Source organism: Haliotis rubra, unplaced genomic scaffold, assembly GCF_003918875.1.
Source record: "Haliotis rubra isolate DU_JTF1 unplaced genomic scaffold, ASM391887v1 Scf940, whole genome shotgun sequence".
NCBI lineage: Eukaryota > Metazoa > Mollusca > Gastropoda > Lepetellida > Haliotidae > Haliotis > Haliotis rubra.
In genome coordinates, this window is record NW_025767680.1 from 35,279 (window position 1) to 57,471 (window position 22,193).

General features: G+C 42.6%; 2 protein-coding genes and 1 long non-coding RNA gene across 3 annotated transcripts in view; 1 reads left to right on the top strand and 2 right to left on the bottom strand.

Annotated features, from left to right (window-relative positions):
* The first annotated feature begins 1,236 nt into the window (after positions 1-1,236).
* LOC124264762 (mucin-5AC-like) lies at positions 1,237-5,196 on the top strand. Its single transcript, XM_046699543.1, has 4 exons — positions 1,237-1,645; positions 3,017-4,183; positions 4,363-4,391; positions 4,830-5,196. The coding sequence occupies exons 1-4, from the start codon at positions 1,321-1,323 to the stop codon at positions 5,019-5,021; spliced, it is 1,713 nt and encodes a 570-aa protein (XP_046555499.1). The 5' UTR covers positions 1,237-1,320; the 3' UTR covers positions 5,022-5,196.
* Positions 5,197-6,481: 1,285 nt separating this feature from the next.
* LOC124264763 lies at positions 6,482-7,991 on the bottom strand. Its single transcript, XR_006895234.1, has 4 exons — positions 7,136-7,991; positions 7,036-7,101; positions 6,673-6,873; positions 6,482-6,539 (listed from the first exon to the last, which is right to left on the bottom strand). It is a non-coding gene; the product is annotated as an uncharacterized LOC124264763 (long non-coding RNA).
* A 1,107-nt stretch (positions 7,992-9,098) lies between these two features.
* Positions 9,099-22,193, bottom strand: part of LOC124264764 (ras GTPase-activating protein 3-like) — a 65,400-nt gene continuing 52,305 nt past the window's right edge. Inside the window, exons 24-25 of the mRNA XM_046699544.1 lie at positions 17,554-17,734; positions 9,099-17,015 (exon numbers count right to left, since the gene is read on the bottom strand). Coding sequence (XP_046555500.1) covers positions 16,964-17,015; positions 17,554-17,734 — 233 coding nt within the window. The 3' untranslated portion in view covers positions 9,099-16,963. The remainder of the gene's footprint in view (positions 17,016-17,553; positions 17,735-22,193) is intronic.

The following is a 22,193-nucleotide window of genomic DNA, read 5'->3' on the forward strand; positions in this document are numbered from 1 at the left end:
GTGCGACTTCAAACAACCTGCCCTCTCAGACAGGAAACAGAACTCAGAGTGTAACCATGGTAAATCGATTGTTTCATCTCGAAACACGACAGACCACAATGGGAATAGCTTTAAGATATCATTTCAACATTGAAGTGTTTCTGCTAGAGACCCTAATTATTTGAACAATATTGTCAATACAATCAGCCCGGGCTGGAGCTCATCCTCGCCTTGTTCTAGACCGTGTGTGTATATCCTATATCAAGACTTAAATCTGAATTGCACAATCTACAAGGATTGTGTACTGACATGACAGAAGGAGAATCAATACTGGAGCAGGTTCACCGACATTGTTTAATAATTGACTGTTATTTTTACTTTAAACAATCTATATAACGTAGGACGTGCTCTAGCAACGAACAGAAATAATTTCCATCTGGTTCTCAGAACTGATACGCAGGGATGTCGTCGTAAAGACGTGTTTACAGTAGATGCAGGGGTGTATTGTGAGGCTGCCATGTCGACTCAGCCCACGTCATTGGAACAAGTTAGAGAACATATGACTTCAGCGAAATCCTCAGTGCTGGTCGATTAATATTGACATCCTTGTTCATTGACTATTGAGGTACAACCAGGTGTGTGTCTCGGAGTACAGTATATGATACGGGTAATGTCTGTGATGTGCTACTGAATCATGGCAGCTGTAGGATACTGCTGAACTACGTCACCTGTTCATGTGAAATATTTGAAAGGTTTCGTAAATTGTACCTTTTAATGTTACGCAGCTAAAACCAGATCACGTGACACAGGCACCACGAAGACAAAGAGTGGACTTTTTTCATTATTCAATACCCAGTGTAGCATTCATGAAAGGTGCTGACAGCGCCTAAATTCTCTCCTTGGTGGTTTACAGTCAAGCGACATTTCCTTTAACAGGTGGATCAAAACCCCAAGTTAGAGGACTGTTGTTAGCATTACTAAAACAACGAGTTTTTTTAAATATATATATATATATTTTTAAAAACGTTTCTTATTCTGCGTATATTTTCAACTTCAGCTAAAGATCATAATCGAGTCTTCCCGTGTGAGAAACGATAGAGAAAACAAGAAGAACACACGAACGCCAAAGGCTATCCTAGTGTGATTTAATAAACTGTGCTTCGATAAATATAATTCCATTGTGAACGAGGCATTCTTATTCATCGGAAACTTCCTGAACAAAGATGGTGACATTGCTCGTTATGTGTTACTAGAAGTCGTGACATGTCCAGCTGATCAAACACTGTCGGTATGGTATACATGTATACAGATGCGATGGAACTCCTGCAGGACTAGTCGTAGATGGATGTGCCAACACTGTACGTCAACGTCGTGTGCCTCCTGATCCTCGTCCCAGCATCAGATGAGCGGCCATCCAGACAGCAGCATGCCAGGTTCCGTAACAAGCACGACATGAAGGATGTCATCTTCCAGCAGGATCTCATCAGGGAGATGAAAGCCAGCAGGGTGGGGTGTGCCTCGCAGTGTCATATTCACGCGACCTGCAAGTCCTACTTCTACAACAAGTCAACTCGCCGGTGTCGACTCCATTCCACCATCTTCACCGACACCACTGGAGCCATACCTACAGAGGGATGGGACTACTACGGGAGACATGCAACTTCAGGTGAGTGACCAGTGACGGATGTTGTGGGACGCTGGAGTGTATCACAATTATGTCCAAATATTCCATCGAAACCTGTTGTTAGTAATATGAAAACATTCCTAGTTGAACCGAGTCAAGCAGGTCACCAAACCTGACTACTCGCCTCATACGACCTTTTGGACCTTTGTTAATCCACATATTGCTCGATGTCTGTCCGGGAGCTGAACGTGATTTGGTGCCGAGGTGGCCCCCTACCAAACTTGTGTATGGGATAAAGAAACACTGTTCTGTTTAAAGACTTAAGTGAAGATGTGTATACAGTAGGCTAGCATTATATAACCTGCGTGACCAGGGGAAGTAACCTCCCAAAACACGTGCACGCATGTCACTATGTGAGTGTACTATTATTGAACATGGTGTCCAATCCAATTTAACCTGATCTCAGCTGGCTTTACTTCAACCACATTGCATATCAAACAGCCACAGCTGAGTGAGTGAATGATTTTAGTTTCTGTTCTGTAAATAATCTAATCTGGACCAGACAATCCAATGATCAACAGCATGTGCATCGATCTAGGCATTTGGGATACGATGACATGTATGGAATCGACCACATATGATATCAATTTCATAGTGAGTGAGTGAGTTTATTTTTACGAAGCACACAGCAATATTCCAGCTATATGGCAGCAGTCTGTAAATAATCGAGTCTGGACCAGACAATCCAGTTATCAACAGCATGAACATCGATTTACGCAATTGAGATACGATGACATGTGTCAACCAAGTCAGCGGGCCTGACCACCCGATCCCGTTAGTCGCCTCTTACCACAAGCATGAAGATCAATTCTGACCCGGATCTTCGCGGGTCCCACAGCTGACCTGACTCAAGTGAGACCACCACTAAAAGTTGTACACTCGGACATTGAAAATACATCATGTAGATATACCGGTATACTGGACACGTGAACACCTGGTGTTGTCACTGATTGTCAGTGATGCACTCATTATTGTAATCGCTATTTTGCCTTTTACACCAAAAAAGAATCCATTTCAGAGAATAATCGAGACTGATGCACTTAACCTTGTATTGTCAAAATGGAAATTTTAACAAACATATTTCGCGATATACAATGTACTACGTTTAAAACAAACACGCTTAAACGAACATAATCAGATATCACGAATTGCTTTTTCTTGTCCCGACCACTTGTGTATTTTAGTCAAAATGCGTGCTTATATAACAAACTAAAATCAGTGGTCCTTTTGAGTGGCCCTAAACAATTTCACTAACTAAAATTATATAATTTAAATTCATTTGTGTATTTGATACAAGTTTGGTGATTCGGTAAACAGAATTTTAACTCACATCTTATTGACTTCTCTTTTCAGTCAAAAGAAACAAGGCAAAAACGACAACAAAGACATTACCCTTGGAATCGTCAACACTGAGCCCTGAACATACAGCTGAAGCATCAACTACTGTAGATATAACTGCATCCAACTCGGGCGATGCTTCAATAGGGACAACACAATCTTCTGGGAAGGAGGTTTCAGAGGAAGCCAGAAGCTCCCCTGGTACGACTGAGGAAAGAACAGTTACAGAAGCCGATCCTGAAACAACTACCAGCGACACTTCCGCACAGAAGAGTCGTCTCTTGTCCACACTGGCAACAAGATATAGGTCCAGAACAGCAAGCAGCACAGAGATGGGTGGAGCCCAAGAGAACCGTTTGACAAGTCGCATGGTGACCAAACCATTCGTGAAACTGTGGGCAGTCACACCTGAGTCTCCTCCTCCCGGGAAGCTAGCCTCAATATCAACCCAAGACAGCCTTTCAACGACGGAAGATGGGATTAAAAGTGCACCAGGGTCGCGTGTCACCATAAAAACGACTGGCAATGTGGTCTCCTCCTCCCCCACCTCTTCCACTACCACCTCCTCCACCTCCTCCATCTCCTCCATACCTACAACTGACAGGGACACAACGTTTAATGCAAACGAACAGTTTTCTGAACAAATTTTGTCAACGTCAAGTAACAGATCAGAAGATGATAACATGCCAGAAACAGACAGTTCCGTATCTGTAGCACCAAAGGATACAACGGCTAGCAACACAGGTCAGGTAGTTCAAACATCTCACCACAACGAGGACCAGCATGATGAGCTGAACTTTCTCACCACTGAAGATCATGCCCAGTTGTTTGAATTGTCAACAGGTCTGGCGATCTCTCCTGAGACAACTGGAGATGAAGACGACGAAGCTGGAACGTTCACAGTTATGATGGTAATTGGTGACGATGATGATGAGGTTGAAACTACCCAGTTCATGATGGGACCCGGTGTGGAGTCCACAGTGAGTGTCATATCTATCGGTGGGGACGACGACGACGAACACCATCAGCACATACTGGACCATGACGTGGAAGATGACGGCGAGGTTTACTCCACGACTGATGTCTCAGCCATTACACCTGAACGAGGACCACTACAGGAAAGTGACGCTGGCAAGACCACCGAGGAGAAATCACCTTATGCTACACTGAGACTCGACAAAAGTAAGATGTTCCACTTGACATTACAGATTGTAAATAGTGTGATTGCAGGGTGAACACAAATACCAAAACAGAAGTTTTTATATCTAATCCGTAAACTTTCTAAATCGCTGGTCATGAAATTCATCAAATGTACACTTGTTTCACAAAGCAGTTTACCGATATATGATTTCTTCTTTAAGGTGTGGCGAACTCTGGATCTACGGAATCGGTACGTATTCTTCAATATCAACATAGGCAATGGATAAATGGATAAAAAATATTATTTTTATCGTTAAATTACTTTTTAAGTAACTCTGTATATTTCGTCTTTTAGTTTTGACGAGGTTGACCAGTCAGCTCCTTACCCATATGCATATTTATATGTTTACAAATGGAACACATCTACAAAACAATTAACGACATTTTCTATTGCTGAAAGCTGAGAAACCATCATTTAACTGAAATATTGGTCAAAGGGGCCACAACCCAGCTTTCTCGCTAGCATGTAACTTGCAGTTTTCCCTTGCCAAATTTCTCTCTAGGAAAATTTGAAAAGTAACACACATGTCTTTTATGGCAGAGGTCGAATCAGGTCATGTCCAGTTTAATCAGTTCATGCCCAGTTTAATCAGGTTATTTACTGCTGTATCCCATCTGCCTGTTCCAGCCGACCTCTGGAAGTTCTGTAGCAGGCAAGGTGGCTACCTATGTAGTGTTGGGAGTGGTTCTCCCTCTGTTGGGTGCGGTAGGGTATGCTCTGTACCGTCGGTGGAGAACAGGATCCTGGACTCGCCTACACAAACAGGATGACAGCCTGAGTCTACAGCTCGTCTCCTCCACTGATGGACTGACCATGTAATACTCTGGGGATACAGCTTTTTGTTTTTTGGGTGGGAATGTGGGTATTTTTGTTTGAGACAAATTGTCTTTAAACAATTTTACCTTAATACATAATTTGCTCTGTTTATCTGGATTTCAAAGAGCGTCATGCCACTCTTGCTAAAGGTTACAGCATTTAAAGCCTCAGTAAAGCTTTCAAGAAATTTTATGGTAGACATGTGAAGGTAATTTCCAACTTTGATGCAGAAGTGACAAAAAGGATGTTCAATGCAATTCTCTATTTTGACTTATACCATACGTTTCAGGTGAACAAATGTCTAGACTTACAATATGTTTAATACTGGTGCCACCGGTGGGGCAGGATACACTCACCTTTCCGCGAACATCTTGTATCATCACTGTTGCATTGTGATTCATAACCACATGCTCTGTCATCGTATCGCAAGGTGACTATTACTGGATTGTCTGGTCCAGACCCGATTTGTTTACAAACAACATCATACAACTGTAATACTGCTGAATAAAGTATATAGTCACAGTTGTAACTGAACTCTGCTTTTGGCAGATATTTCTTATGAATGTGGAAAGGGTTTTGTCGCTTGTATTTTCTCCTCAAGAATATTAAATGGTCGGCACTCAGTTAACACCAGATCGATGTTTGATAACAGTGGCTAAATGTATGTCACAGTCAACAAGTTTCCAGATAACGTGAGAACAACTATGGACTCGGTTCGCAAGAGAAGGGAACACGACAGTCAATGACTGTCCGGTACGATGACAAAGAAACTATCTATTTTTCTATGTGTTGATGACTTAAGTGTCTATTTTGTTTAAACAAGGATACATATATTACTGTTCTTGCCTCTGAAATGACTGACGATGACATATGTATTTATGTATTTTACCAATGGGAATTGTTTCAAATGTAAATAGTGATGTGTTGTGTTTGTTATGTAAAGATATAAGGTGTACATGTACAGGCGCCTTGTTTGCTGGAGCATGGGAACACATGCTTCTGGCAATGCTGGCGCAATATTGACATGTCCAGGTCAGTTTAGTTTTCTCCTATACCTGCTTCTGTAAGCGCACAAAGCTCATTTTCCATAAAGTTGAAACTTTGCCATTGATGTTGGTCATTCAAATAACTCTATGCTTACCGACCAATAAGAATGCTATGCTACTTAAACAACATTATGTTTAAACATTAATATTTAGCCTGTCAGTATATAGATTCCTTGGTGTATAGAGACTAGACCTGGCAATAGATCCTTGGTGCCTGACTTGATCTGACGACATGGTCTGTCTGCTCTAAGACCTGGCCTGTAGATAATCTCTATCTACCTAACAATAAGCTTCCTTTGCAGTAAGCCCTAAACTGACATTACGCTCCTTCTGGTGTCAGACCTTCCCTGACAATATGCTCTCTCTGCTGTAAGATTCTCCTGACAATCTGCTCTCTGCTGTAAGACAATCCCTGACAATATGTTCTCTCTGCTGTAAGATCTTCGATGACAATATGCTCTTTCTGGTGTAAGACCTTCGATGACAATATGCTCTTTCTGGTGTAAGATCTTCGATGACAATATGCTATTTCTGGTGTAAGACCTTCCCTGACAAATGCTCTCTGCTGTAAGACCTTCCCGGACAATATGCTCTTTTGGTTGTAAGACCTTCCCTGACAATATGCTCTCTCTGCTGTAAGACCTTCCCAGACAATATGCTCTTTTTGGTGTTAGACCTTCCCTGACAATATACTCTCTCTGCTGTGAGACCTTCCCTGACAAATGCTCTCTGCTGTAAGAGTTTCCCTGACAATATGCTCTTTTAGGTGTAAGACCTTCCCTGACAATATGCTCTCTCTGCTGTAAGACCTTCCCTGACAATATGCTCTTTTTGGTGTTAGACCTTCCCTGACAAATACTCTCTGCTGTAATACCTTCCCTGACAATATGCTCTCTGCTGGTGAGACCTTCCTGACAATATACTCTCTCTGCTGTGAGACCTTCCCTGACAAATGCTCTCTGCTGTAAGACCTTCCCTGACAATATGCTCTCTACTGCTAGACCTTCCCTGACAATATGCTCTTTCTGGTGTAAGACCTTCCCTGATAATATGCTCTCTCTGCTGAAAGACCTTCCCTGACAAAATGCTCTCTGCTGTAATTCGGATTTAGCGCCCAAGTATTACAACTTTATCGGATGTAATTATGCTTTGGGTAGATAAAATGCGTTTCCTGTCTACCATAACGTCCTTACTATGTAAATATTGTGAAAGTGTTAACGAGAGGACACGACGGTTTAGTGTACCACTGTCGACTAGACACAGGAGTGTTGGGCTACTTTCTTCCCACTTAGACACAGGCTCGCGAATGTCGTAACAGCATAATGTGCCACTGTGTGCTGCAGAGATTTGAAGCTGTCGTGGTTGACACAGAGAGGCAAATGACCAAGTTTGACCATAAGAATCATTCGTCGAAGGTGTTGTACATTGCAAATTTGCCGCAAAATGGCTGAAACAATGTCTGAACGACATATTCCACATAAAAAATGTGTATTGTATAACGGATAACTCTTACTGGGGCACGAAGCACACCCGGATACTCAATATTACAACGTTACATCTCAGGTGGTGATAAAGACTGTGCCCATGTACATTTTAATGTTCAAAAATACAACTGTGTTTACGACTGCGGATCCATGGAGACCTTGTCGGCTAGGCATGACGCTAAACCATACCTGAACACAAGCATCTTTTCCCTCGAATAAATATTGTTCATATTGTTCAGCTGTTGGTGATTTTGGGCGTGTAACCAGATTTAACTTGGGACCTTCGGAATCCCAAATGTTTACTTTGTTGTGTATGTGACCACAGTTGATCACTGAGAACATTTACAAGACATAACACTGGAGAACAATCAGACTGATCTTTGAAACATTACACTGTTTGCAAAATGCAACTTAGATTTAAATAAATTGGTCACATCAGTGATGGTACCGGGCGTTCAATAGATAGTAGTCTGTCTCACCAACCCTGAACCACATTAGTTCATAGGAATTAGTTTCAAAGTATTGTTTCCATCAAAATATATAACGAAACGTTAGTCTGACTAAAAGGGTAAACACGTCGCTCATAGATAATTTGCTGAAACAACTGTCTGTTGCCTGGCCTCACACAAGTGTTCCTACTCCAAGACGGTGGGTGCACTATCCAGTTGATCAGGAACGTGACAGAAAAGACAAGCTTGTAACACGCTAGAACATGTACTGTTTTGGATACAAGATCCAAAGATTTGTTAGTTCTGAATTCCTTCTTCGAAAGGGCAGTTGGAATCTCAAATGTGGTGTTAACAGCTCCTTGAACAACACATCACCTCACCAATACAGAGAAGTATGTCTGTGGATTAAAACCTGCATCGTCTTCTTTGGTTATATTTACACGACACAGATGTCATTTTGAACAAAATGTCTACACCAACAACGCCTAAAAAGAGATAATTACATCTTCAGTTCCCTTTTATTAATAGGAATGCTCAGAAATGTAACTCCCACAAGTAAGTATTATAGGCTAATGTCCTGTATACTGAGGAAGAGTGGGGCTTTTTGGAAGGGTAGTCTAGTGGTTAAAGCGTTCGCTCATCACACCGGAGACCTGGGTTCGATTCCCCACATAGGTATATATGTGTGAAGCCCATTTCTGGTGTCCCCCGTCGTGACATTGCTGGAGTGAGTGAGTTAGTGAGTTTAGTTTTACTTTGCAGCACTCAGCAATATTCCAGCTAGATGGTGGCGGTCTTTAAATAATCGGATCTGGACCAGACAATCCAGGGATCAACAGCATCAACATCGACCTACGCAATTAGGATACGATGACATGTGTCAACCAAGTCATCGAGCTGACCACCCGATCCCGTTAGTTGACTCTTACGAGAAGCATGAATTACTGAAGATCAATTTTAACCCGGATCTTCACGGGTATGACATTGCTGGAATATTACTAAAATCGCTGAAGAAACTGTCTTGCCTTGTCTTCTTGTAGGTCACTCTAAGATGGCTGTATGTGATGGATTCTCCAAGTTTTCAGAAGCACCAGAAACACATTTCCTTACTGGATTTTTATTTACAGACAAAACTACAATATCATCTCACATTTACTGTACTGATCAAGAAGGAAAAAACAATTCTTTTAGAAACATAACAACATAAAATACAAAGATACACTTAGTAATCGCTTATGACAGCTTTGGCACTTCTTGTAATGGGGTAATGCTCTGTTGTATCGGTGGTAGACATTGTCTGAGTGAAGACGTGTCCAGCTTTTGCTCCAAGTAACATCACCTTGCATGAGAGAATGGGCTGACAGGACCCAGTGGGTAACCTGCTGCTAATGGGCTGACAGGAATCAGTGGGTAACCTGCTGCTAATGGGCTGACAGGACCCAGTGGGTAACCTGCTGCTAATGGGCTGTCAGCATGAACATAGGCTGAATCAAGTATTGGGCGTTAATACGATATACTTGTCTTAGGAATTGGGCTGACATACTCTCTTATCTCCTTCTATTCTCTACAGCAATTTGCTTGTATTTGGAATCATGCTTCAATGATTCATTATGTATATGTTTTAAGATCAATACGATATCAGTATATGTAACATGTATGGCCCACTAAACAAAAGGTTGGCATGCATTATTTTCAGGATTACAAAGACGGGCTCAAATAACGGAATGGCTGAATGAAAACTTATGAAGCCCTTGACAAGCATGTCTTCTGTCTGGAAGCGTAACTAACCACCAGGAATTATGATGGATATCGCCAACTCAACAAGCTGACATCCGCGGTGGGATGGAAAGGACATGACACATACCACTTTTTATTAACGTTGAAACAAGATATTATGCATGGTAATATGGACTAGAGTCAGCCATTCCTTTCTCTATTAAGTCACGATGTCACTTACTGGTGAGTTCTATTACACACCGATTGACGCGGCCTTCAGTTCACTGCTTCCAAAATTCATCATATTATATGAACATCCATCTCAATGCCAGAATCAGCTTTGGTCCCTCAAGCACTATGGGGAACTACAGACATGTAGTAATGATCCACATTTTTTTGAATTCTTAAGTGTGGAAATGTTTAATATAATCAATTGTTTATTATTACTTGCAAGAACACCAGAATGAATAAATTTCAAATCATCACTGGCAAGTGTAATTCGAATTTCAACATTAAATGATTTCTTGTCCTTTCGCTTCACAAAGCTTCATCAACTGAACTGAAACAATCCCTGAAACAGTTGTTGTTTAAAAACTCAAAAAGAATTGAGATGACACTCACTGCATAACCTGAAGCAATAAATTGGAAAAAAACATATCATTTTATGTCCTTGTGATTTCAGATAATGGTATACTTGATGTCTCTTCTCATTCAAATGATAAGTAAGAAAATTGTGTTGATATTACGTCTGTGCACAATTGAACAAAGTTTCACAAAAGGATATGTTCTAATGAGGCATAATATCTATTTATCAACTATTGATTACTAAAAATAAACAATAGGACTCTATTGCTGATGACCAGCGTCTAACACTCATGTGTGAAAAAATATAAAGCTAAATTTATGCTATGAAATATGATATTAGAATATGAAAAAAGTGAATTACCTTGGTCTACCTTCGGAGGGATCATTGTGCAAATATAACAATGCTGTTTGCTCTATAAACTAAACAATGACAAATCATCAATACAACATACATAACAAAACAATATCAAAATACAATTGAATCAAAGCGAGGTATATTTGTATTTGATTTACACTAATATCAAGAAGTCTAACATATAAAAAGAAATTGGAATATTATGATATGGAGGAATTGTAACTCATCACTTCAACAAAACGTGACACATGCAGGGCTGGTACTTTCTGTGAACTGGTGACACATATACAAGAAACAAGGATTACACAGTGTAAGTGGTGGAAGGTGTGAAAGAAAAATACATAAAATCAATAACCCAAAATATCCTAACTTTGTACAAATACCTTCTTAACCAGTTGTCAACAAAATATAGATATAGCCTTAATTAGCCACTTGCTATTTTGCCAAATATATTAATATGTTTTTATCCATACTCTACCACTTTATTTATGTAGTCATTAGATGAGGCTATCACAGGTGGATGCTAAGGTAGGCAGGCTAAGTAAAAAGTTGATAACTAAGGAAAACACATTCTCCTCCCTTAGTGAAAAAATGATCCATACATTGTAAATGTTAAGCTCATCAAGTGAGACACTCAGTAAGACAATTCCAAACACTTTCTATTTCTTATTTATCAATGTCCTTTGCTATGACTGAATGAATGGTGATCTAGCAGACAGAAAAGGAGCTAAATGTGGAGAAGGGCAAACATTTAAAAGGTGACCATAAAACATGGTCACAACAAATTTACAATATTTTTCTGAATATTGCTTAGCGCAAAGCAGCTGGTGCCCATTTTTTCATGAGCATTTTGGTCATTTTGGTTCCAATAAATTGGTCAAGATTATGTTACACTTCCCTGTTACCATGTTAAATGTTGAATAGTGTAAGTGAATAGTTGGGTATATTTCATCAGTCACTGTCGTGAGGTAGGATAGAGATACTGGACAATGGCCGAGGTTTTATTTAGTTAATTCTTTACAATATGTATTTTAAGAACTATAATCAACATCTCGCTTTATATGTTGAAAATGAAAAACAGCACAGAAATTAAATTTCTGTAACATTTCCTCAAGCCAAAGAGTGTTTTCCTAAGACAGAACACAACAATAACCACAACATACGTCTAGGCCTACCCTGTTAAACATGTTCAAGCAGTGAGACAATATAGTATCTCTAATAAACTGGGACTGCTATGTAGTTCCTCTCTGTTAAAGAAATCTGTATCTCAATTCTTCTACCGGTTTGGTCAAGACTGGACCATATTTATGAGAAGGAAAACAGTAGGATCTACTAAACAAAAACAAAATTTCAGCAAAGCATTGTAATCCTTGTAACTGACAAAAATCTTTAAAGACATGAGGTCACATAAAGGTGTTTCTTGCTTTATGACATAAAAATAACATTCTGACACAGAGACATTAGTTAGCTTGTAAGTTTCAACATTTACATAAGGCATAAGGAGAAACAGTATTAAGAAGAATAAAGATAAAAACATTGAATTATCAAAAAAGCAGTGATACTTCTAAAATGAATCAAAATAACTTTTTAAAAAATTGTTGCAAAAGAAACCTGAAATATTTTTATCTCAACCATTTCTACAGTGAACAAATATAACATGAATTGAGCATAATTATATGATACAACTGCGTCCCTCTGACGGCCGCCAACGACTGAAGCAATGTCAGAATAGCGTGTACCATCGGTTTTCTTCAACACAGTCTGGCAGCAAGTTCAGAAACAATGTTCCAAAATACGTTGTGAAGATATAACAGTTTCAAAATGAATATTTCTGTTGTATGTTCATTGAATCCTTGTCAGTCATCACAGCAGAACCATCCATAGAAAGAGTAGAAAGCATTAATACATTAATGTCTGAGGCAGAGGTTACCGAAACGTCCGTCAGGATCCTGGCCTGAATTATTATTATGGTTAGTCATGTTTTTCATTGGCTCCAGAAAATCAAAAATATGAAAATAAAAAAAATCAAATTCATATATTTTACATTTATAAGATAAATTTTAAACATGTTTTATATTTTAAGCCGATATTTTAACAGTTTATTTGTATTGATAGTGACAGTAAATGAGTTTCTGTTGTCCATGAAAAACAGAAACACTGCTCTTTGGCCATATTTTTTCACATTTCAAAATCTGTCAAATTTCTACACAAAGTTACAACATGTGTGGCCTGAGTAGTAAGAATCCTTCTTGAGTTATTGCAAAACATCGATGTCTCCATGCTGTGCAATGTTAAACTGTTACTAGTGAACTACACATACTTTGCCGACACTGATGCGCTAGGCTGCACTGCTTTAGCGTGGGCGGCCTGCAGAGACACACGCAGAAATATCAAGGGACATAGTTTTGTATTTTGTAATGCTGTGTGAAATCACAAAAAAATATGCCATTTGGATATCAGATAAAACACTAGACTACTCAACTACCAGCTACAGTGGCTTCATTGTTCAAGAGACTCTGAGATTCAACAATCAGTTTACTTTGGTAATATCGAACACAACATCTATGACTAGCAGATACTGTTCTGACTGGAAACACATTGACTCGGAACAAAACTTTCATTTTTACTGGATAAATGACAAGAAAACCCACAGACAAATTGAGAATTATGAACATATTCAAAAACCAAAAAAAAGAGCTGAACTTCTGCTCACAGAATGAAATAATTGATTGATGAATGAAATGTCAATATAACAAAAAGATTGTCGATAGATCAAAACACAAACTGAACACATAAGGATTTTGTCATTTTTGACAAAGGAAAAGTTTTCCTTCTGAAGCCTCTCTGACCATGATGAAAGTTCCTCACTTCATGAAAGGTTACTTCAACGTTTTCCTAATCACAAAGTTGAAAGAAAAGTATTACTTAAATATGTCTAATATAAGTCATTAATATGAGATGACCCCATGTATATTTTACCAATAAGAATCTCAGAGCAAATCTGGTATGGCCATGGACACAACTCTACACATGAAGTGTGGCACTTCAAACAACTGATCTCTCATACCAACCTACCACAGAAACTCATTGCAGTCACATTTCTTCAGATGATAAAGTTCCTCTTATAAACAAGTTAAATTAGTTTTTCTCACCAATCCTTACAAATGTTGAGCAGTATATAGAGCAAAACCACACCATCCTGAGACTGAAAATGTCCAGGGTGAAAACAGCCATCCTATCAATGTTGACATATTTCTGGGTGACAAGTTGCTTACAGGAATCGGAACATTAAATCCACCTTCTCAACTGACTCAAAGTGGTGTGGACAGATTCATTCATGCGCCATGACATGTTACAAGTCTGTCTGACAGACAACACACATTCTGGTCCAAACATGAAATCTGTCTGACAGACAACACACAATCTGGTCCAACCATGAAATCTGTCTGACAGACAACACACAATCTGGTCCAACCATGAAATCTGTCTGACAGACAACACACAATCTGGTCCAACCATGAAATCTGTCTGACAGACAGACACACAATCTGGTCCAACCATGAAATCTGTCTGACAGACGACACACAATCTGGTCCAACCATGAAATCTGTCTGACAGACAACACACAATCTGGTCCAACCAGGAAATCTGTCTGACAGACGACACACAATCTGGTCAAACCATGAAATCTGTCTGACAGACGACACACAATCTGGTCCAAACATGAAATCTGTCTGACAACCATGAAATCTGTCTGACAGATGACACACAATCTGGTCCAACCATGAAATCTGTCTGACAGACAACACACAATCTGGTCCAAACATGAAATCTGTCTGACAGACGACACACAATCTGGTCCAAACATGAAATCTGTCTGACAGACAACACACAATCTGGTCCAAACATGAAATCTGTCTGACAGACAACACACAATCTGGTCCAACCATGAAATCTGTCTGACAGACAACACACAATCAGGTCCAACCATGAAATCTTTCTGACAGACGACACACAATCTGGTCCAACCATGAAATCTGTCTGACAGGCGACACACAATCTGGTCCAACCATGAAATCTATCATTAATCTTCTGAAGGTGATGTCAAGGGAGACAGGTATAACTAATTGTTGTCAGGAGGGTTGGAAACAATTGTTTACTGTTATTTGTCCCCAAAAATTATCTGCCTGAGTTACAATCTACCATACAGTAAAAGCGGTCGTCTTAAAGAAACTGTCAGTAGTAATTCCTAAATTGTCCCAGTCTTGGACTAGAGTAGTGTTAATTTCAACCCTGGTAATTCTCATTGAGCACTCTGATCCCCAGATCATGCTCACAAACATTAACACAAACACACAATTTTAGAACTGGAACAGTTCCTGAAAATAGTCACACTATTCAAAATATATTTGGCATTTTGGCGTGAAACTTCCTCTTATATAGTTGTAGATCATGTCAAGTCGATATCAAGTAGATATCATTCACTGACATCATCCAGCCTCCGCACTCGGCAGACATAAAACTGCCCAAAATATAGAAATATATATACTATGTCTTTCTTTGAAAAATACATTTCTCACAGAGAACTCAGCATATTACAAACAACATCAGGAAATGTTTAAAGACAAATATTTGTATCGATCCTTATCATATGTGTTATAGTGGGTGGCAAAAACATATTCAATAAGTCAATATGATCATGGTGGAAAAATATATAAATATATATATATGATTTATAGCAAAATATCTGAATGTGATAATCATGAGCCCTGTACAAACATATTTGTATTTCTTTATTATGCTGTTTTGGTCTTTAGAAATATATATTTGACACAGAAAACATCTGTCATACTGACTATAGCCAGGCTCTGTACATCACAGTACAGGTTATCGATTTCTACAAAGGCACACAGTGTGTATTCCATATTAATTTCTCACGTTTTTAAAAGGTCTTCTTCCACATCAGTAAACAGTGCTAGAAATATAAAACCTAGGACATGATAACGTTTATGACAGTGATCTAAACATATTTTTCAATTTATTATGGCACATTCAAATCAATGTTAATAGTTCCTGCTTGTGAATATAACTACAAATATAATAAACTGTGTATACACACTGACCATCACTAGTAAGTGATAAGGATATCATTACCCTGACATCATCCATTGTATTCTTTTGCTGGACGTTTGTCAAACCCTGTGAACCATCAATCAAGTGTACTTGTCAACATAAACCTATCACGCATCTAGCAACACGAGTGTAAAACATCACAAGCGTTAATCATATTCCCTTAGAGAGAAATCTGATTATTAGGAAAAATATCATCCTCCAATTACCTCCCTTTGCATACTGCAATTACCTCCCTTTGCATACTGCAATTACCTCCCTTTGGATGCTGCAATTACCTCCCTTTGTTAAGATGCGTGATAAACAGTATAGTTCACCTGACCACTTCCCTGAGTCAGTATACTCTGTGTTTCCTGGGGCAATAATGCTGAAGATATAACAAGTACTACAGACAAAATGTTTTGTACTGGTAAAGATGCAGAAAACAAGATGATGCTCATAATTCTGCATCAACTGCAGGTGTCATCAAACAAAACAAAGTAAACTACAAGCACTGACTCTTTGAGCAACTGTCTCTATATAATGGAAAAAAAGATTATTATGAATAATGAAAATAGCACTACTTCAACTCAGCACGTGGACCGTGTCAGTCACACCTGGGTATATAGAAAATATTACACTTGCAAAAGCCACAAAGTGTTTCTTGATATTGTACACCACAAACTGTCACTAGAACCCCGCCAAGGGTGTGGATATCATCAGTAATTCACTGCCCAAACTTGAACATGATAATTGCACTTATTTTATCTGTGACTTGAGATCACACGTCATCTTTAACTGTGACACAAGGCCACGTCATGCTGTCGACTGTGACACAAGTCTCAATGTTAACTGCGACTAAATATGGCACGTCTTACCTTCAAATGTGACACAAGATCGCACATCATACCATCAACTATTACACGAGATATCATCTTGCGGTTAACTCTAACACTGAATCGCTCATCATTCTCTCAACTGTGACACAAGAACACACATGCCTTAACCTGCAACATGAGTTCACATCATGTCGTTAAGTCAGACATGAGACGTCCTGTCAATGGGTTATTCAACAGCCAACCAGGAGCAGGAGAAAGAATGGACCACTGTGGTCAGTTGTGACGACTCCTGGTGGGCGTGTATTGTACCCTTCTGGTCCAGTACTAACAGTGACTCATCCTCCACCGATGAATCTGTAAGACTACAACCTGGTCCCCGAGAGAATGGCACTCTCATCTCCAATGGGCATGTCACTGAAAAAACAAAGTCAGCATACATTCAGTGAGAGGCAGTATGGGTAAACAATCTGGAGCTTGCTGCAGTTGGGCCCGTAAGTAGGTAACGGCACTTGGAGAGACCTTAGTACTCCCTGTGACAAACAACTACACTTGGTCCGGTCTAGTAAAGTCATATTTGGCGGTCACGCAAGTTGGAACCAGAACAAAAAAAACGCTTGTCATCGGATATCTGGCAGCAAGTTGGTGCAGTATGGATCCAGCTTAGTACCGTATGCTGGGCCTGATCTCACATATCGCAAGTTGGTGCATGCAAAGGGAGCTGGGAACTAGCTTAGTACCGGAAGTATGCTGGGCCCGATCTCACATATCGCAAGTTGGTGCATGCAAAGGGTGCTGGGATCCAGCTTAGTACCGGAAGTAGCACCTCATAAGACTTACAGTCCCTGTTGCATTGATGATAGAATATATCTTATTAGCTATAAACATGGAAATATTCTCAACACTGGACAGAGCGTGAATCTGTTTCTGTTGCGGTGTGGTTAGACAGACTCACATGGATCCAGGCACTGCGTGTTTCTGCAGCATCTTGCGATGCTGTTTGTGTTCCTGCTCCAGGTTGATGACACATTTCTGGATCTCGGTGACCGTCTGGTAGCACTGCTTCGTGTCCTCGATCACCAGGCGCGGACGCGGCTCATCATTCCCTGAGTACACCTCCTGACAGCCGCACTGCTCTGTAGGCACAGAACACTCACGTCAGGGACAGAACAGTCACTTCAGGGACAGAACACTCACGTCAGGCACAGAACACTCACATCAGGCACAGAACACTCACGTCAGGGACAGAACACTCACGTCAGGGACAGAACACTCACGTCAGGGACAGAACACTCACGTCAGGTCAGGGACAGAACACTCACGTCAGGGACAGAGCACTCACGTCAGGGACAGAGCACTCACATCATGGACAGAACACTAACGTCAGGCACAGGACACTCACGTCAGGGACAGAGCACTCACGTCAGGGACAGAACACTCAACGTCAGGTCAGGGGACAGCACTCACGTTAGGGACAGAGCACTCCGCCAGGGACAGAGCACTCACATCAGGGACAGAACACTAACGCCAGGCACAGGACACTCACGTCAGGGACAGAACACTCACCGCCAGGGACAGAACACTCACGCCAGGGACAGAACACTCACGTCAGGGGACAGAACATTCACACATCTTGGACAGACACACGTCAGGGACAGAACACTCATGTCAGGGACAGAAAACTCATGTCCCTCATCGGGGACAGAACACTCATGTCAGGGACAGAGCACTCCACGTCAGGGAGGGACAGACGGTGAACAGTCACGTCAGGGACAGAACACTCACGTCAGGGGACAGAACACTCATGTCAGGCACAGAACAATCACGTCAGGGACAGAACACAGATGTCAGGGACAGAACACTCGCGTCAGGGACAGAACACTCACGTCAGGGGACAGAACACTCACCTCAGGGACAGAACACTGGCGTCAGGGACAGAGCACTCACATCAGGGACAGAACACTAGCGTCAGGCACAGGACACTCACGTCAGGGACAGAACACTCACGTCAGGGACAGAACACTCACGTCAGGTCAGGGGACAGCACTCTCCGTCAGGGACAGAGCACTCCGTCAGGGGACAGAGCACTCACATCTGGGACAGAACACTAACATCAGGCACAGGACACTCACGTCAGGGACAGAGCACTCACGTCAGGGACAGAACACTCACGTCAGGGACAGAACATTCACGTCAGGGACAGAGCATTCACATCTTGGACAGAACACGTCAGGGACAGAACACTCATGTCAGGGACAGAAAACTCATGTCCCTCATCAGGGGACAGAACACTCACGTCAGGGACAGAGCACTCACGTCAGGGACAGAACACTGATGTCAGGGACAGAACAGTCATGTCAGGGGACAGAACAGTCCACGTCAGGGACAGAACACTCCGTCAGGGACAGAACACTCATGTCAGGCACAGAACAATCACGTCAGAGACAGAACACAGATGTCAGGGACAGAACACTCACGTCAGGGACAGAACACTCACGTCAGGGGACAGAACACTAACATCAGGGACAGAACACTGGCGTCAGGGACAGAACACTCACGTCAGGGACAGAACACTCACGTCAGGGACAGAACACTCACCTCAGGGACAGAATACTCATGTCAGGGCACAGAACACTCAACGTCAGGGACAGAACACGTCAGGGACAGAACACTCACGTCAGGGACAGAACAATCGCGTCAGGGACAGAACACTCCATCAGGGACAGAACACTGATGTCAGGGACAGAACACTCATGTCAGGGACAAAACACTGGCGTCAGGGACAGAACACTCACGTCAGGGACAGAACACTGGCGTCAGGAACAGTACACTCACGTCAGGGACAGAGCGCTCACGTCAGGGACAGAACACTCACGCCAGGGACAGAACACTCCCGTCCAGGTCAGGGACAGCACTCACGTCAGGGACAGAACACTCACGTCAGGGACAGAGCACTCACATCAGGGACAGAACACTGGCGTCAGGCACAGGACACTCACGTCAGGGACAGAGCACTCCACGTCAGGGACAGAACACTCCGTCAGGGACAGAACATTCACGTCAGGGACAGAACATTCACATCTTGGACAGAACTCCGTCAGGGACAGAACACTCATGTCAGGGACAGAAAACTCATGTCCCTCATCAGGGGACAGAACACTCACGTCAAGGACAGAGCACACGTCAGCGACAGAACACTGATGTCAGGGACAGAACAGTCATGTCAGGGACAGAACACTCACGTCAGGGACAGAACACTCACGTCAGGGACAGAACACTCCCATGTCAGGCACAGAACAATCCGCGCCAGAGACAGAACACAGATGTCAGGGACAGAACACTCCGTCAGGGACAGAACACTCACAGGGACAGAACACTCACGTCAGGGACAGAACACTGACGTCAGGGACAGAACACTCACGTCAGGGACAGAACACTCACGTCAGGGACAGAACACTCACGTCAGGGACAGAACACTCACCTCAGGGACAGAACACTCATGTCAGGCACAGAACACTCGTCGGGACAGACAGAACACGTCAGGGACAGAACACTCCACGTCAGGGACAGAACAATCACGTCAGGGACAGAACACTCACGTCAGGGACAGAACACTGACGTCAGGGACAGAACACTGACGTCAGGGACAGAACACTCACGTCAGGGACAGAACACTCACGTCAGGGACAGAACACTCACGTCAGGGACAGAACAATCACGTCAGGACAGAACACAGATGTCAGGGACAGAACACTCACGTCAGGGACAGAACACTCACGTCAGGGACAGAACACTCACATCAGGGACAGAACACTGGCGTCAGGGACAGAACACCGACGTCAGGGACAGAACACTCCGCGTCAGGGACAGAACACTCACCGCCAGGGACAGAACACACGCCAGTCAGGCACAGAACACTCACGTCAGGGACAGAACACGTCAGGGACAGAACACTCACGTCAGGGACAGAACACTCACGTCAGGGACAGAACACTCACGTCAGGGACAGAACACTGACGTCAGGGACAGAACACTCACGTCAGGGACAAAACACTCACGTCAGGGACAGAACACTCACGTCAGGGACAGAACACTCACGCCAGGGACAGAACACTCCACGTCAGGGACAAAACGCTCACGTCAGGGACAGAACACTCACGTCAGGGACAGAACACTCACGTCAGGGGACAGAACACACGTCAGGGACAGAGCACTCACGTCAGGGACAGAGCACTCACGTCATGGACAGAACACTAACATCAGGCACAGGACACTCACGTCAGGGACAGAACACTCACGTCAGGGACAGAACACTCACGTCAGGGACAGAACACTCACGTCAGGGACAGAACATTCACATCTTGGACAGAACAACACGTCAGGGACAGAACACTCACGTCAGGGACAGAACACTGACGTCAGGGACAGAACACTCACGTCAGGGACAGAACACTCGACGTCAGGGACAGAACACTGACGTCAGGGACAGAACACTCACGTCAGGGACAGAACACTCACGTCAGGGACAGAACACTCACGTCAGGGACAGAACACTGACGTCAGGCACAGAACACTGACGTCAGGGACAGAACACTGACGTCAGGGACAGAACACTCACGTCAGGGACAGAACACTCACGTCAGGGACAGAACACTCACGTCAGGGACAGAACACTCACGTCAGGGACAGAACACGTCAGGGACAGAACACTGACGTCAGGGACAGAACACTGACGTCAGGGACAGAACACTGACGTCAGGGACAGAACACTGACGTCAGGGACAGAACACTGACGCCAGGGGACAGAACACTCACGTCAGGGACAGGGACAGAACACTCACGTCAGGGACAGAACACTGACGTCAGGGACAGAACACTGACGTCAGGGACAGAACACTCATGTCGTCAGCGTCAGGGACAGAACACTCACGTCAGGGACAGAACACTGACGTCAGGGACAGAACACTCACGTCAGGGACAGAACACTCGACGTCAGGGACAGAACACTCACGTCAGGGACAGAACACTCACGTCAGGGACAGAACACTCACGTCAGGGACAGAACACTCACGTCAGGGACAGAACACTCACGTTGGGTACAGAACACTCACCTCAGTCACAGAACAGTCACGTCAGGGACAGAACACTCACGTTAGGGACAGAACACTCACGGGACAGAACACTCACGTCAGGGACAGAACACTCACATCAGGCAAGTACTACGTAAGAGAACACTGAGGTAAGGTAACACACAATATATATGTTTCCATTAGAGAGATTTCCTTTAATCCACTGTCAACAGGTGTGCTTGGTGTAGCATGTTTCACGTATCATGTGATCTCATTGCACACGCAGATTGACAACATGTACTTGACAGTCAGCATTTTCTCGGTAGGCTGTAAATAATTACATTCTGGGTTGTTGACATCAATAACAAACCCAAGAATCCACCCCACACTCAACAATATTTCAGCTAAATCACAGCAGTCAGCAGATAATCTGGGCTGGATCAGCGGTGGACACCATGACAACCATGCACTTAGCCTGACAACCTAGTCCTGATAGAACCCATGTACAACAAGCATGGATACTGAA

What these genes read in the sequence shown, in the direction of transcription:
- LOC124264762 (XM_046699543.1), top strand. Translation starts at nt 1,321, where the DNA reads ATGGATGTGCCAACACTGTACGTCAACGTCGTGTGCCTCCTGATCCTC. An exon ending in TACACTGAGACTCGACAAAA is followed by an intron (nt 4,184 to 4,362) that starts GTAAGATGTTCC and finishes TTCTTCTTTAAG; the next exon opens with GTGTGGCGAACTCTGGATCT. An exon ending in ACTCTGGATCTACGGAATCG is followed by an intron (nt 4,392 to 4,829) that starts GTACGTATTCTT and finishes TGCCTGTTCCAG; the next exon opens with CCGACCTCTGGAAGTTCTGT.